This window comes from Mirounga leonina, unplaced genomic scaffold (genome assembly GCF_011800145.1).
Source record: "Mirounga leonina isolate KUSES-001 unplaced genomic scaffold, KU_Mleo_1.0 Mir_168, whole genome shotgun sequence".
Taxonomy (NCBI): domain Eukaryota; kingdom Metazoa; phylum Chordata; class Mammalia; order Carnivora; family Phocidae; genus Mirounga; species Mirounga leonina.
In genome coordinates this window covers 65,107,555-65,121,800 of record NW_023270426.1, presented here as the reverse complement: position 1 = coordinate 65,121,800, position 14,246 = coordinate 65,107,555, and the positions used below count along the sequence as shown (strand labels likewise).

The 14,246-nt window shown below is 41.4% G+C and overlaps 1 protein-coding gene and 1 non-coding gene across 21 annotated transcripts in view; both read right to left on the bottom strand.

Annotated features, from left to right (window-relative positions):
- The window catches only part of CAST (calpastatin), a 110,543-nt gene that overhangs the window by 28,114 nt on the left and 68,183 nt on the right, over nt 1-14,246 (bottom strand). For 13 of the 20 annotated variants that reach the window (XM_035014918.1, XM_035014921.1, XM_035014922.1 and 10 more), the window contains 8 exons: nt 10,867-10,935; nt 9,383-9,481; nt 7,652-7,732; nt 7,045-7,083; nt 6,258-6,350; nt 6,009-6,098; nt 4,828-4,932; nt 711-794 (listed from right to left, as the gene is read on the bottom strand). In XM_035014918.1, coding sequence (XP_034870809.1) covers nt 711-794; nt 4,828-4,932; nt 6,009-6,098; nt 6,258-6,350; nt 7,045-7,083; nt 7,652-7,732; nt 9,383-9,481; nt 10,867-10,935 — 660 coding nt within the window. The remainder of the gene's footprint in view (nt 1-710; nt 795-4,827; nt 4,933-6,008; nt 6,099-6,257; nt 6,351-7,044; nt 7,084-7,651; nt 7,733-9,382; nt 9,482-10,866; nt 10,936-14,246) is intronic. The other 7 variants (XM_035014919.1, XM_035014930.1, XM_035014923.1 and 4 more) reach the window with 1 other exon arrangement.
- LOC118017273 lies at nt 8,301-8,408 on the bottom strand. Its single transcript, XR_004681110.1, has one exon. It is a non-coding gene; the product is annotated as a U6 spliceosomal RNA (small nuclear RNA).

Here is a 14,246-nt window from a genome sequence, read left to right as displayed (position 1 = left end):
TTTCTTATACTTGAGTGAAAAAATTTTTCAGGGTTTTTTTTTTTTTTTCTTATATCAAGTATCAGAATAAAGAGCTGAAGTATATAAAAAAAAAAAAAAGTCTCTATTCTCCAACCCAGGGTGAAGAGGTAGATCTCATTCCTACAATTGTTTTCATTTTCTGGAGATGAGTTTCATAATCCAGAATATGTCTAAAACTGAGAAACTTCCCATATATAAGCACATATGAGAACTGAAACATTTTCCACCATGTATTTCTGTGTATTTTTTCAAAGATAAATTACAAATATAACTACAGAAGTTAGTCCACCATCCTCACTTTAAGCCAAAATCAACAACAATAAAACCGCCTTCACTGAGGATACTGGTAAACAGTTGTACCTTTATGTCTACCCCTTAGAAGAGCTATGCTGCTTTTATCCACACAGCAGTTAAAGAAAAAAATTATTCCCAAATTGTTCCTTGAGCTTTAAGGTTAAGGACCTATGTCGTGCATCATCAAGAGCTGTAACATGTAAATTAGTGGGAATTTTAATGACCACATGGTTACCACTTAGGAAACCATTCCTTAACTAACTTTAGAGAGCAGAGAAGAAAGTGTTCAGGGTTTTCCATTAGTATATGAACTGGGACAGAAATGTCCCTAACTATCCTGAGGACAGACCCAACAGAAAATAACGTGAAGGCAAGAGGAGGCTATTGGCAGGTACCGTGGCTGCTTTTAATCTGTACTCTGACGGGATGGTTTCCTCATCTTCACCACACTTCTTTAGTTTCTCTTCTTTGGCTTTTGCCTGATCAAAGTGGAAGGCAGAAATAAAACACAGAACAGTTTGGTAATGCAGGTAAGAGGATATCACTTCATGTACTTCATGAGTGATGTAGCGAAATCAGATTCCAGTGTGTCTGTGTGCTTTGTAGACAGCAGAGCACAAGACCGTGCTGAGTGCTGGTTCTGAGGAAGGCAGCATTAAGTGATGGGAGAAAAAAATGACATGGCCAGGAATCCTGGAAGGTGAACCTGCCCTGCTCTCAGCTGCTCTCTGACCTTGGGAAGCCACTCAGTCTTTCTTCAGCTGTAACATGGGGCTACTGATAACTTTTATCTAGTTCATGGACTTGTAAGGATCACTAGGAAAAAGTAAAGAAAATATCGTTTGAGGCAGTTAAGCACAGTGCAGAAGTTAGTTGTCATTATTCTAATAGCTTTCATCTGCCTTACTCAACAAGGCGGTTATCTGCAGGTGGGGGAAACAACTAGTCCCCATGAACGTTAAACACAGTTCAGAAATGGGAGAAGCATCTCATCACAAACCTTGGCTGATCCATGGATAATTCATTTGGCCTCTTTTGAAAGGACTCCCTTTTTAAATTTTTTTTTCTTTTAATTTCAGTGTAATTAACATACAGGGTTACAGTATTTTCAGGTGTACAATATAGTGATTCAACAATTCTAGACATTACTTGGTGCTCATTGTGATTCGTGTACCCTTAATCCCCTCCACCTGTTTCACCCATCCCCCTGCCCACCTCCTACCTCCCCTCTGGTAACCATCAATTAGTTCTCTACAGGTAAAGAGCCCGTTTCTTGGTTTGTCACTCTTTCTCTTTTTGTTTGCTTGTTTTGTTTCTTATATTCCACACGAGTGAAATCATATAGTATTTGTCTTTCTCTGACTTATTTCCCTAAGGTTTATACTCTCTAGCTCCATCCGTGTTGTTGCAAATGGCAAGATTTCATTCTTTTTAATGGCTGAGTTATATTCCATTGTATGTATATACCTCATCTTCTTTATCCATTCCTCTACTGATGGACACTTGGGCTGCTTCCATAATTTGGCTATTATAAATAATGCTGCAATAAAAAAGGACTCCCTTCAATAACAACAGGGCTTTACTGGATTACTGAACCATGAAAAACCAACAGCATTAAGAGATGAAACTGTACTTCTATAGATTACTGGCTTTGAGGATATAACATTTGCATTTTAAACTACTGGTGCCTGATGGGAAGTTCCATGATATGTAATAATTGGTACCTATATCAAGGCATGGATTTAAATCACAAAACAAGGAGCTCTAGGGCATAAAGGGGAATATCACTCAGCAAATTCCAGCTTAACCCAGCTCTCACTTCAACCTAAAACTGTAGTTCTCCAATGAATGATTAGTTGATTAATTTTAAAAATATTAAGCACTTTTGGGGCGCCTGGGTGGCTCAGTCGTTAAGCATCTGCCTTCAGCTCAGGTCATGATCCCAGGATCCTGAGATGGAGCCCTGCATCGGGCTCCCTGCTCAGCAGGAAAGCCTGCTTCTCCCTCTCCCACTCCCCCTGCTTGTGTTCCCTCTCTCTGTCAAATAAATAAATAAATAATCTTTAAAAAAAAATATTAAGCACTTTTAGTGAGCCAAGCACTCTTCTAGGCTTTAGAATTACAGTTTTATTATTCTATAAATTAACAATTCTCATTAAGGGATGAAAGGTTTTGTTTTTGTTTTTTTAATAATTCTAATTCTAGGGCGCCTGGGTAGCTCAGTCGGTTAAGCAACTGCCTTTGGCTCAGGTCATGATCCCAGGGTCCTGGGATCAAGTCCCGCATCGGCCTCCCTGCTCAGCAGAGAACCTGCTTCTCCCTCTCCCTCTGCCTGCTGCTGCTCTGCCTACTTGTGCTCTCTCTATGTCAAATAAATAAATAAAATCTTTAAAAAATATATTTCTAATTCTATTCTACTGCAGCATATGAAGTCCTACTATGTAGTGGTACTCCCCAACTCAAGAGCTTTGTGAGGTTTCCACCTAGAAAACAGCCTTCATGAAAGTCAAGGGTCACCTGTGTAAGACTGTCTTCTCCAGGCTCGTGGACTATGAGGATCATGTGCACAGTGAGATCCTTTCTATTCCTGTTTGATCTTTATGTTCCTTAAATGCCGGCACTGTAGGCATGTCTACTGATTTCAAAGCACCAGAAATGGGGAAAATGAATCAGGTATCATTATGGAATATTTATTTTGTTATGATATAAGAATGATCAGTAGGCATGGATGTCTTCTCTAAAGCATTACATAGTTTTTCCGCAGAGACCTCTCTAGGATGGAATGTACTGGAGTGGCTCTGGACTCCTATAGGATACTCAACTTTATGAGGCTTATCAAAACATCAGACTATCCAGAAAGTAATACATTCACCACCAGGCACTAAAAATTCAGCTTAAGAATCCACAGGGCTGGAAGATCTTAGGAACTATTTATACTTTGTACATAATCAAAAAGGAAAACTAGTGGAAAACAGCAGAAGAGAAAGTGGAAACTAGTATAAAGAGTAGAAAGAACAGTTCTTTCAGGTAAAATTTTAGGAGTTGACTGCTGTGGGGGTTTTCTAGAAGAAATCTAATACATTTATACGCATCCCAAAACTACATACCCCAAGTGCTCTTAAGAAGTCATTTTTATGTAGCATTTTTTACTTCTCCTGATCTGATTTTAGTTACTCTAAGACCCTGTCCTGAGATTTATGTGTATACCTTTCCACCCCAAACTGCTGTCTGACTAAATCACACCAATTCTCTGTAAAAAGCCTGAAGCAAAAGTGCAAGGGGCTCACTGCTCTGTAGCTCTCTGGGGGCAGAACGGCACAATTCCACCTGGTCTGACCCCACCCCCCCACCCCCGGGGTTCGGCCTGGACCGCCCTCTCCCTGAGACACCTGGTCTAGGTGGCTGCTCTAATTACTGTGCGTCTCGCACTGTGCCTTTATGAAAGTTCCCTTTCTTCTCAATACATTACTTGCTCCTGGAGGACAAGGACTGCTTCCCCCGCTCCCTTGTGTTCGCCTTCACAAAGCTCGTCATGCCACACGGCGCCCGGTAAGCCCTCAAAGAAAGCTGAAGATAGAAACTGGCCCATTTCGGACCAGAGCTGTCCCAGACTCAGGGAGGGTTGCCGGGGGTCGGCAGACTCACCCGCCTCAGCGATTCAGAACAGGAAGTGACAGCAGAGGCAGCAGCATTGTGACAACAACACCTGTCAGCTCCCCTCCCTGCGCTGACAGGCTGGTGCTCCTGAGGGTCCCCGGGCTGTATTTCCACACCCCCCAGCCACACTGCCTTGTTGGCGATGCCCGCAGGCAACTCCCTCTTTCCCCTCCTCTTTCATTCCACATGAATCAGTTGAAAAATTCTTTACAAACTGTAATTTAATGTTAGAACTCTTCTCCACCAAAAACAAGCTTGCTTTGGCTCAGAAGACTTGTTAAGTTGTTCCTGGTGGTGGGATAAATACCCCCCAGCATCACACTCTAAGCACACAGGAACTCCAGTTATAGAGTTAATTGTTGCTTGATTTCATTCTAATTTGAGACAAGATTTTCAACATTTTTCTCCACAGTTATAAAAAGAAGGCTCTCCCTATCCCATCTACAGCTTTCTCCTTCTTTGCTTATGAAGAGAAGCACCTGGTACCCCTCTGAAAATATCATTTCCACATCCACAAGAGCAGACAAACCTATTCCTCACCAAGCCACTGCCTCTATGTTATCTTGTTTCATCAGGTGTCACTGAAGCATTGGCAAAAGAGACTGGCATTCACTTTAAATATTAAAATTCTAGATGGTTTATAAGGCAAACTCTCAACTACCCTTCTTGGTTACTAACTACCCAGGAATGGAGATCTGAGTTAACCAGACTCTGAAAGTAAGACAGAATGAAGAGTAGTTTGTTTTTAATCTCCAATAAAGAAAAGCTGTGTGAGAATTCTAAACACGCATAACTGCATTTAGTTTCATAACCTGCAGACTGACAAGCTTTGTATATGAACTCCAAGGTCAGTACCTCGTCGACTTCCTTAACAGAGCTGAGGTCGAGCTCAGGTTCTGGCTTCCGGCTGCCCAGCGAAGCTGAAAGAGCCTCCAGTGCTTGATCGCTCATCGTGTCCTGCTAAAAAGGAAAAATTTTGTGCATTAAAAAAGAGAACATCTCCTCAGCCTGAACAATCTAGCCACTACTTCGTGAAATCCCAATTTCAAGTTTAAGAGTCGTGGATTAGGGAAGGACTTTTGGAAGGCAATTTTATCTGAAACCTAGCAAAAGAGAGAAAGAGAAAAGAAGTTACCAGTGAGAGAAACTGGGGCTGAGACACTTCTAGAGTGTCTTACACGGTGTGTACCCTCACAGGCACCCTTCACCCCTTTTTTATCAAGCTATAACTATAATAATATTATTATGAAATACTTGTATCAAAAGAAAAGCTGCAAGAAGTAAACTTTCACTTTTCTGGTGTTTTTTTTAAAAAATGTGTCTCTAAAAATAATTTCTGACAACCCTGTCCCTCAGCAAACTAGCTAAGCCCAGGAAGCTGGGAAACCTGGAGTGGCCCCGGCAGCCTTCTCTGAAGGCACATTGGCTGATGGCTGTAGGAACTCCTACTCTCAGGGTGTGGTGCTCTCACTGCTGCGCTGAGTCCACCAGATAAAAATAAACTATGCCCTCCAGGAAGGGAGAGGCAGAGCGGATCCAACAGACACTGCTCCCCTGCAGGATCTGCACTGTCTACAGATGGAGCCTGTTTTCTCATCCAGCCTAGAGCTGCAGGACCACCGTGCAAGCTTTGTGACGATTAAGTGATCACGGTTCAGAGAAGTGAACAGAAGCAGCTAGGACAACATCCCACTAGTGACTCACAGGTCAAACTCCATTAAAAAAACCAGGGTGACGATTTACATTCTGAGAGTGCAAATTTTTTGGTGTCTTGTCTTTCTGTGTTTTTTAATGGTGAGAGACTCTTGTTTCACAACCAAGAAAACTGTGCTGAAATCATGAACCGCATTTGTAGAAACACAGAAGGCCTGCCTGGAGATGATCAATAGAACCCTGATTGGATTCACTAGTCCACACAAGCTCCTCATCAGAATAATGCTCTACTGGGATTATCCTGAATCAGCCAGATCAGGCTCAGGGAAGCTACTGCTGTCAGATGGGACCGCAGTTATCTTCCAAGAAATTATTATTTATACCTCCTCCACCTTTCTTTTCTTCTCTTGGGGTGAAGCAGCACTTTTGATTACCGTGGCTGGCTGAGCTTTTAAAACCTTTTCTGTGGATTTCTGAAAGGCAAAGCACAAATGATTAGACTTATAGGGGAAAGAAGGGTCATTGTGATAACCAGAACTAAAAAGAAGTTGTTTTAAAGTTTTACATGGTTTCTAACAAGCTCCCCGCCCCCGCCCCCACAATATCCCCCCTGGTTATTTTGAAAACAATACCTCTTCCTTAGTTTTCTTTCCACCAGGGGTAGGAGAAGTGCAGGTGAAGTCAGACGACAAAGCATCTATGGCATCACTGGGCCCCATGGGTTTCTAAAGAAACAGGCACCACGATGCGGAACACATGAGAGTCATTCAAGTTAAGAATCACAATATAAACTCAGCAAATGAAGAAGGACTTGACATTCCTTTACTACCAAATGAAGTACGTTATCAAGTAACTCAGATGAAAGCCTATGTTTGCAAGGGAATGGCTGCTCACTCTTACTAGTTTCCCGTCTCCCTCTTTTAAATGGATTCCATGTTAGGATATTCTCATTCTATTTTTATTAACATTTATTTTACCCTACAACTTTCTTGGCTCCACTCTTATTCCCTTCAAAAAAAACTACGTAGGAAACCATGAGCACTGAAACAACCCCCATGTCCATCCCGTCCTCGGAACAGATGAAAACTTAATCTGATTTAGAGATGAGCCAAAGACACAACACAGAGAATCGTGCCCTATCCCCCAACTCAAGATTTTTTTTTCAAGATTTTTTAATTGAGAGGGAGAGGCAGAGTGAACCCAAGTGAGGGGAGGGCTAGAGGGAGAGAGAGAATCTCAAGCAGACTCCTGCTGAGCACAGAGCCTGATGTGGGGCTCGATCTCATGACCCTGAGATCATGACCTGAGCCGAAACCAAGAGTTGGACACTTAACTGACTGAGGCACCCAGGCGCCCCGCACAACTAAAGATTTAAAAAAAGGTTACCTTGGATCTTAGAAGACATTTATGTAAACTCACCGAAGAGTCTGGAGGAGGCTCTGTGATACCTTCTTGTTTCTGAAACAAACATTAACTTGATCATGTTGAGAGCCCAAAATTAATTTTTACAATTGGCAAAGTGTACTGCTCAGCGAGTGTTATGGGTTGAATTGTGTCTTCCCAAAAGTCATATCGTTGGAAGTCCTAAACCCCTAGTACTCCAGCATATGACTATATTTGGAGACTAGGCCTTTCAAGGGGTAATTTAGGTTAAATGAGGACATTAAGATGGGCACTGCTGTCCTTATAGAAATGGGGAAATGCGGACCCAGAGATGCAGAGGGAAGATGGTCATGTACAAACCAAGGAGGGAGGGCTCAGTTCCCCGCCCCCACACACCCACGCTGCCCACACCCATTCCAGTCTTCTAGCCTCCCGGACTATAGGACAATGTATTTCTGTGGTACAAGCCACCCAGTCTGTGGACTGAGTCATGGCAGCCCTAGCAAACAGACACACTGGGAATAACAATTTCACATGCCCCATTATATTTTCTAAATTTAAAAAATGTGAATATATTGTTGGGATAAAGATGATGTTCCAAAAAGCAAACAGTAAAGTAAAAGTAAATGATTATTTAACTTACTGCCAAAAGTTCCCTGTATTTTGGAGGAAGCGTGACTTCTCTTTTACCTAATTCCTCTATGTAGGTAGAGGTCATTGGATCCTTGAATAAAAACCACACACAGGGATATTATATAATTAATTAGTTGAGAACGTTATAAGCATATTCGGCAACCAAAGTACTGTCCCCATTAGCAGTTTATGGAGTTACTGAAATGAAATGTAAACCATTAAAAAGCCAACGCTTTACACAACAATGAAATTCTAAGTTTATACAACACTTTTCTTTAATTAGCTTAATCCATATGTAATACTAGAAAATATCCAAACCACTATTTTAGAATCTTATATTAAAATATATTTTATTTTAAAATGTTTTTCATTGTCTATTTCCAATACATACAAAAGTGCAGTTAATAAAAAAATTCTCTATAACCTAATACCCAAGTCTTTCAGATGTAATGTCTAAGAAAAAAAGGATCAGCTAATGTATCCTGTTTAACCCTCTACAATCTCATTCGTCTTCCTTGTTGGCCAGAGACAGTCACCATCCAGAACTTTATCGGATCTATTGACTTAAAACTGAGCACATTTTAAAACAATTATTCCCTATGTAGGTATCCACAAACAGTATACAGCATTACTTTGCATATTTTTCCTTTTTTTATTGAAAAAATATAGAATGCTTTATAAATTTGCGTGTCATCCTTGCAGAGGGGCCATGCTAATCTTCTCTGTGTCATTCCAGTTTTAGCATATGTGCTGCTATGGAGCAGCACTTTGCATACTTTCAAATGTTATATAAATGGCATCATATTCTAGATATCATTCTGCATTTCTATTCAAAATTATGTTTTTGTAATGTATCCATGTTGATACATGAATAATTCATTTTAGCCACTATGAAGTGTTCCATTACGTTATCTTGTCGGCTATGGATCAAAATCCTTTCCCAATGTTCCATCTGTTCTTGTAACTTCTGGTACACATGGGCAAGGCTCCCTCCAGGGAACCTCTCAAGATGGAACTGCCAGCTGAAGGGTAGGCACACCTTCAATATCCACAAGCGCTACATGAGCTGTCAGACTTCTGCACTTGGGCCAATCTGATGAGTGTGCAATGTTCTCTATATCTTACTATCATTTCTCTACTTACTAGAGAATTTTATTGATTTATTAGCCAAACAAGTTTTCTCCTATTTTTCTACTGGGTTGTCTTTTTCATTTAAAAATTCTTCATAAATTCTAGAAACAAATCCTTTGTCATGTCTGTTGCAAGTATTTTTCCTCCAGTCTATGGCATGTCCTTTTAATCTTTTTAATATCAAGGGACATGCAATCTTTTTGCTTTTTAGGAGTTAGGAATGGGGATGAGCTGAGGGTGTAAATTTCTAGAAGTTGAAATAAGGTCAAGTCATAGGATGGGAAGTATCTGAAAATCAAAAGAAGTTCAAATCCAATAAACTTAAATCTCAAGGACAGAAGAATCTTTGTGACCTGATAAGGTGTATCCCAGCGCCAGTCACAACATGGACAATCAATCAATGTTTGCTGAACCAATGTAATAGTATAGTTGCCACAGGACAAACCATTTCCATTCCCAACACTAACTTTTAGTTGCTATTATTGATAATGACACCATCCTGCTTCTCTTCAAGCCACAGAACATTAGGTATTTGGTGCCTCATGACCATAAACTTATTTGCTTTCCTACCCATTAAGTATGCATCTTTACACATATCAAAATCACATACTGAAATTTCAGGTCCAGTATATACTGTGTTATCTTCTTCAGTTTCTTCAGATCCTCCTAGGGTGTCTACTAAGTCATCCAAAGCAGAGTCCATGTCTGACTAGAAAAGAAAGAGAGCAGGTATTTAAATGCTATTTGTAATACGTATTTCACTTCTGATTTTTTTAACTAAAAAAAAAAACCAGAAACAAGAAAACAAAATTCTGTACAAACAAACACCCAACATCAAAAGTTCTTCAAACATCAAAATAGTTAAAATCTGGTCTCTAATAGACTTTATTACATAAGGTCCCAGAGTACACATTCTAGGTTGGAAGGACAGAAAGCCATGTTCAAGTAAGAATCACAACTTCAGGGGTGCCTGGGTGGCTCAGTTGGTTGGGTGTCTGACTCTTGATTTTGGCTCAGGTTTTGATCTCAGGGTTATGGGATCAAGCCCTGCATAAGGCTCCACCCTGGGCAGGAAGCCTGCTTAAGATTCTCTCTCCCCCTCTCCCTCTGCCCCTCACCCCCTTAAAAAAAAAATCACAACATCAGTAAATCTAATGGCATTAACTACATGAACAAATGGATGGTTTGTTAAACCTGCCAGTCCAATGTAATGACAGTTTAAAAAAAAAAATGATCATGTTACTGTATGCAATAGGAGAAATAGCTTGGTATTTATCGCTTATCAGTAATTTTCCTACTTATCAGTTTTTTGAGTTACATATTGACAAAGAACTCCAACAAAATCTCTATATAGCACCTTTCCAAATAGAGTATTTCAAAAATGGATTGCCTGTGTTCTTTCATTCATTTGTGGTTTTTTTGTTCCCTTGCTTGCCCGAAGATGTTTACAAAGCAAATTACCTGACAGGAATGTTAAGCTTGCAAGAAGTGACAATTTACTCTGTCGATATGGACTTTAATCAGTATAATGAATGAAAGAGTGCCTCCATCCTATCTCTGAGGTTAAAAATGATTCAGTGTGAAGAGTATGCTGCATTTAAAAGGGAAAACAAAAATTCTGGGAAAGACCCTTTATTTACTTTATTTAACTAAGATTAAAAATGATTAATTTTTTCCCCTTCAACTACCATATTCCCACTACAATTTTAGGAACTCACCTGATCATGTCATACAATTTGGGACCTCTTAGCTTTAGACCCATTCATTTGAGAATTTCAGAATGAGGAAGTGCCTTATACTCTTTAGTGACACCTCTGGTTAAAGAAGTTATATTTCCAAGAGAGAAACTGGAATGTAAACTCCACGGGATGTAACGAGTTTTCAGAACAGAGGGTTACAATATAAAATGTTACAAACATACCCGGGGGGAAAAAAAAAATCACACTTTTAGCTTACGGCGATAATTCACTAAAAAGGTCTTTACGTTAATCCCACCTCATATGGTTTGCCCTTGAAAAAAATCAGATCAAGAATAACTATAGAGACCATGAATAAATAAATATCTGATGTAGAAATGCACTGCTATCATCATACCTTTCCAGATGGTTTACCCGGTTTGGATTCAACTGGTACAGCCGACGTTAATGATTTCTTTTCTTTTTTCTGGTGAGGTTTTAGAAAGAAATAAAAACTCCTTCTCACATATCTTTATTCAATAATTTAACAAATTCAAATTGAATGATTAAATAATCCAATAAAATTCAATGATATTACATATTTAAAAATGAGTTCATTAAAATATTAATAGCATTGATCATATACTGAACACCTGTTCTGAGCCAGGTAACATGTTGTATGCATTCTATCCTCTATCAGGACAGCGTAAATAACATTAATTTCATTTAGTGATAAGGATAGCAAGACTCAGAGAGGTTAAGTAATTTTTCCCAGGTCACTCAGTAAAGGAAAGATCAAGGCTTGAATCTAGAACTGCATCTCTTTCTTTGTGGCTCTTGGTTGCCTCCCCCCAGGATCCACAGTCAGTCTGCAGCGCTCAGGACTTTTTTTTCTCTAAGCGGCCACTTCTCCCTGTTGCTCTTTCAATCTCTGCCTGCACACAGTAAGACCTCCACACTCCCGGCTTTAGCATTTCATCATCCACTCCTTTCTTAATCTCCCTACAATGAATTTCCTTCCCAGCACTGTTTCTGTGGCTCTTTCAAAGACTGCCAACAACCCTCCGATCTGCAATCTCCATGCCTCCCCCAGACAGAATTGTCTCTGAAGTCTGACCTCAGTAAGCACCCCTCTCGTAATCATCCCAGTCCTCCCCTGGCATCTGTGCCGTCTGGTCTCTGCCATCTCTTCCACTTTGCCCCCAGGCCTACCCACTGCGCATGTTTCTGCCCAGCACTGGGGGTCCTAAGTGGAATCATTTTCTGGGGCCAGGGCTGAGCGCTTGCGGGGACCGGCAGGAACTAGACGGGTGAAGGGGTCCGGCTGAAAACAACAGGACACTATCGCACGTGGAGGTCTCTGAAACACAGGCAGCAGAGCATGGGGGTGGAGAGCACACCAGCTCCCAGGCGCTGGCCGCATGAGTCATCCAGCAGGTCACCTCTTCTGTAGCTCAGTATCGTCATGTGTGACAGGGACTGCACCTACCTCGGGGCCTTGTGAGGACTGGATAAACTCAGCTAGTGAAGTGTGGAAGCCAGTGTTTGGTACATGCTAAGCACCACCTGGGTACTTGTTGTCTGATTAAGTGCTAAATAAGTGATGACTGCAACTGTTAAAAACACCATGGGGGCCAGCAGGGTGAGAGGCTGAGTCTGGGTAACTGAATCCACTTCCAGGATTCAACCACAACCTTATGCAGATATTCATTCATATTTGTTCTCCCCTCCTCCCTATCCACCCCCCCAGCCTTCTGCTCACTCTCTCCATTCTCCTGTAGTTCAAAACAACATTCATTCCAATTGCCTCTCTACACACCTCTCTCCAACATTCCAAATCAGCCTATCCAAACTCAGACCACTTTTCACGCTCAACCTTCTGACTCTGTCCACCAGTAGTGGTAACCAGGGACCAGCTCGAAATTTAGGGAGGCGCTCACTCTCAGCATCTGAATGGGCCCTGTGCTTGCAGGAACCTGACAGCAATCCTCCTGCCTCACCTTAGGGTTACCTACCCTAGTTCATCCAGACCCTGATGCCCCAGGTTATCTCCGATGTGTCTCTTGAAGTGACCATTGCCCACTGCAGGCAATCATTTTCTAAAACTCAAAGATTTTCCCTCCGCAATGCCTCCTTCATTTCTCCCCACTATCTCATTCTATCCTAGCTCTAAGTTACACTAAATTAGGACTCGTCAGGACTAGGGCACAGTCCTTGACCAGCCTTTCGATCTCTGTTCCCGTATCACCCACCCACTGCAGTCGCCCAGTCCTGCAGCTGGGTGCACTCACATCATTCGTCTGCTCTCTAACCTTCAATGCTGAATAGCTACCACCCCTGTAAACTCCTCTCAGCATTCCCCACAGCTGTGCCTGGACCCGTCTTTCTGGTCTTACATTCCCACCGCTCACCCTCCCAGTGCCCCACCCATGGTCGAATGTGCTTTGTACCCAGAACACATCTCACACTTTTCCACTCTGATGCATTTGCAAGCCTGCAATCCTAGCTATCCTTCACGCCCAACTCAAATTGGATCTACTCAGAGTGCCATGGATTCCTGCAAACTGACAGAATCCCTTGGTTCCTCAACTCAACAGCTCCTTATAGGGGCCTGTCTTAATCTGCCTTGGAATGCAGTCCCTGGAGACTCCATCTTCTTCCCACTCCTGGACGGGCTAGCCTGCAGCTAGGGAGTCCTGCGGTCACACCACAGTGCTTTAAATGTGGTACGTACCCCACCCCCCACTCCCCAAAAGGAAGATCTGATCAATCCCATTTTATGGGAGACGAATCAGAGGCAAACAAAAGTGAAATGCTTTGCCCCAAGTTCGAGCGCAGGTCAATGCACTCCAGACTTCCACATAAGCCTCTTATTTTACTGTTTAGCTTTCACTTTTTCCCTGGCTACTTTACACCTAGCACAAAATTTCAGAATGATTACATTTTTAAGTCTTTTCAAACAAATCTAATCCTGTCTTAAATCTATCCATTTTTCAAGCCATTTCATCTAAGTACCCCTCATCAACACCACACAGTAACATGTATCCCCAGAGTGGGGACAGGGCTGCGAGTCTCAAGGTCATATTCAAGTGGTCTGCTGGAAGAAAACACATTTTTTTTAAAATTTGAGTATTTTCATTTAAACGTTAAGTTTTGCTATCACTCCAAACAATATCTGCATTAGTTTGGACACAAACTAATGTGCCTCTTCCTTTTCAAGATCTGAGAAGAACTGATCTTTCCAGGAGAGGTGCCATACTTTTATACTATGACTTTCCTCACAATCTAGGCTGCAGGGGAATAACTTTCCCATTTTGAAAAGCAGGAAAACAGATAAATACATGTGACTTTTAAAAAAAAAGTTTCATTTCCATCTTCTTCTTTTCTTATTCCAGAGAGATAGGTAGCATTTCTAGGGAGACATGGCCTCTAAACCGATAACTGACTCTGCATTGCTATGGGTAGAAACAGTAGACTACTTCCCATCTTACATTTCCAGGCTAGTATCTGAAAGAGCTCCTCAAGTGATCTAAGGAAGACTCGCCCATCATTAGTCAGAGGGACACACATCCTCTCTCTCCTGGGAGGGCTGGAACATCTCCTTCAAAAACTTCCCCCATCAACTCATGGAGAGGTCCGGACTGTTGGGGACTTACTCATATCAAGATAGATGCTGTCCATGGTGAAAGCTGAGAAGTGCTTGTTCAAATATAGCAATTTTATTTGCTTTATTTCAAACCTATAAATCTTGAAAGCAGGATCTGAGTCAACTCACATTTTAATTTTCTTGGTACTGAC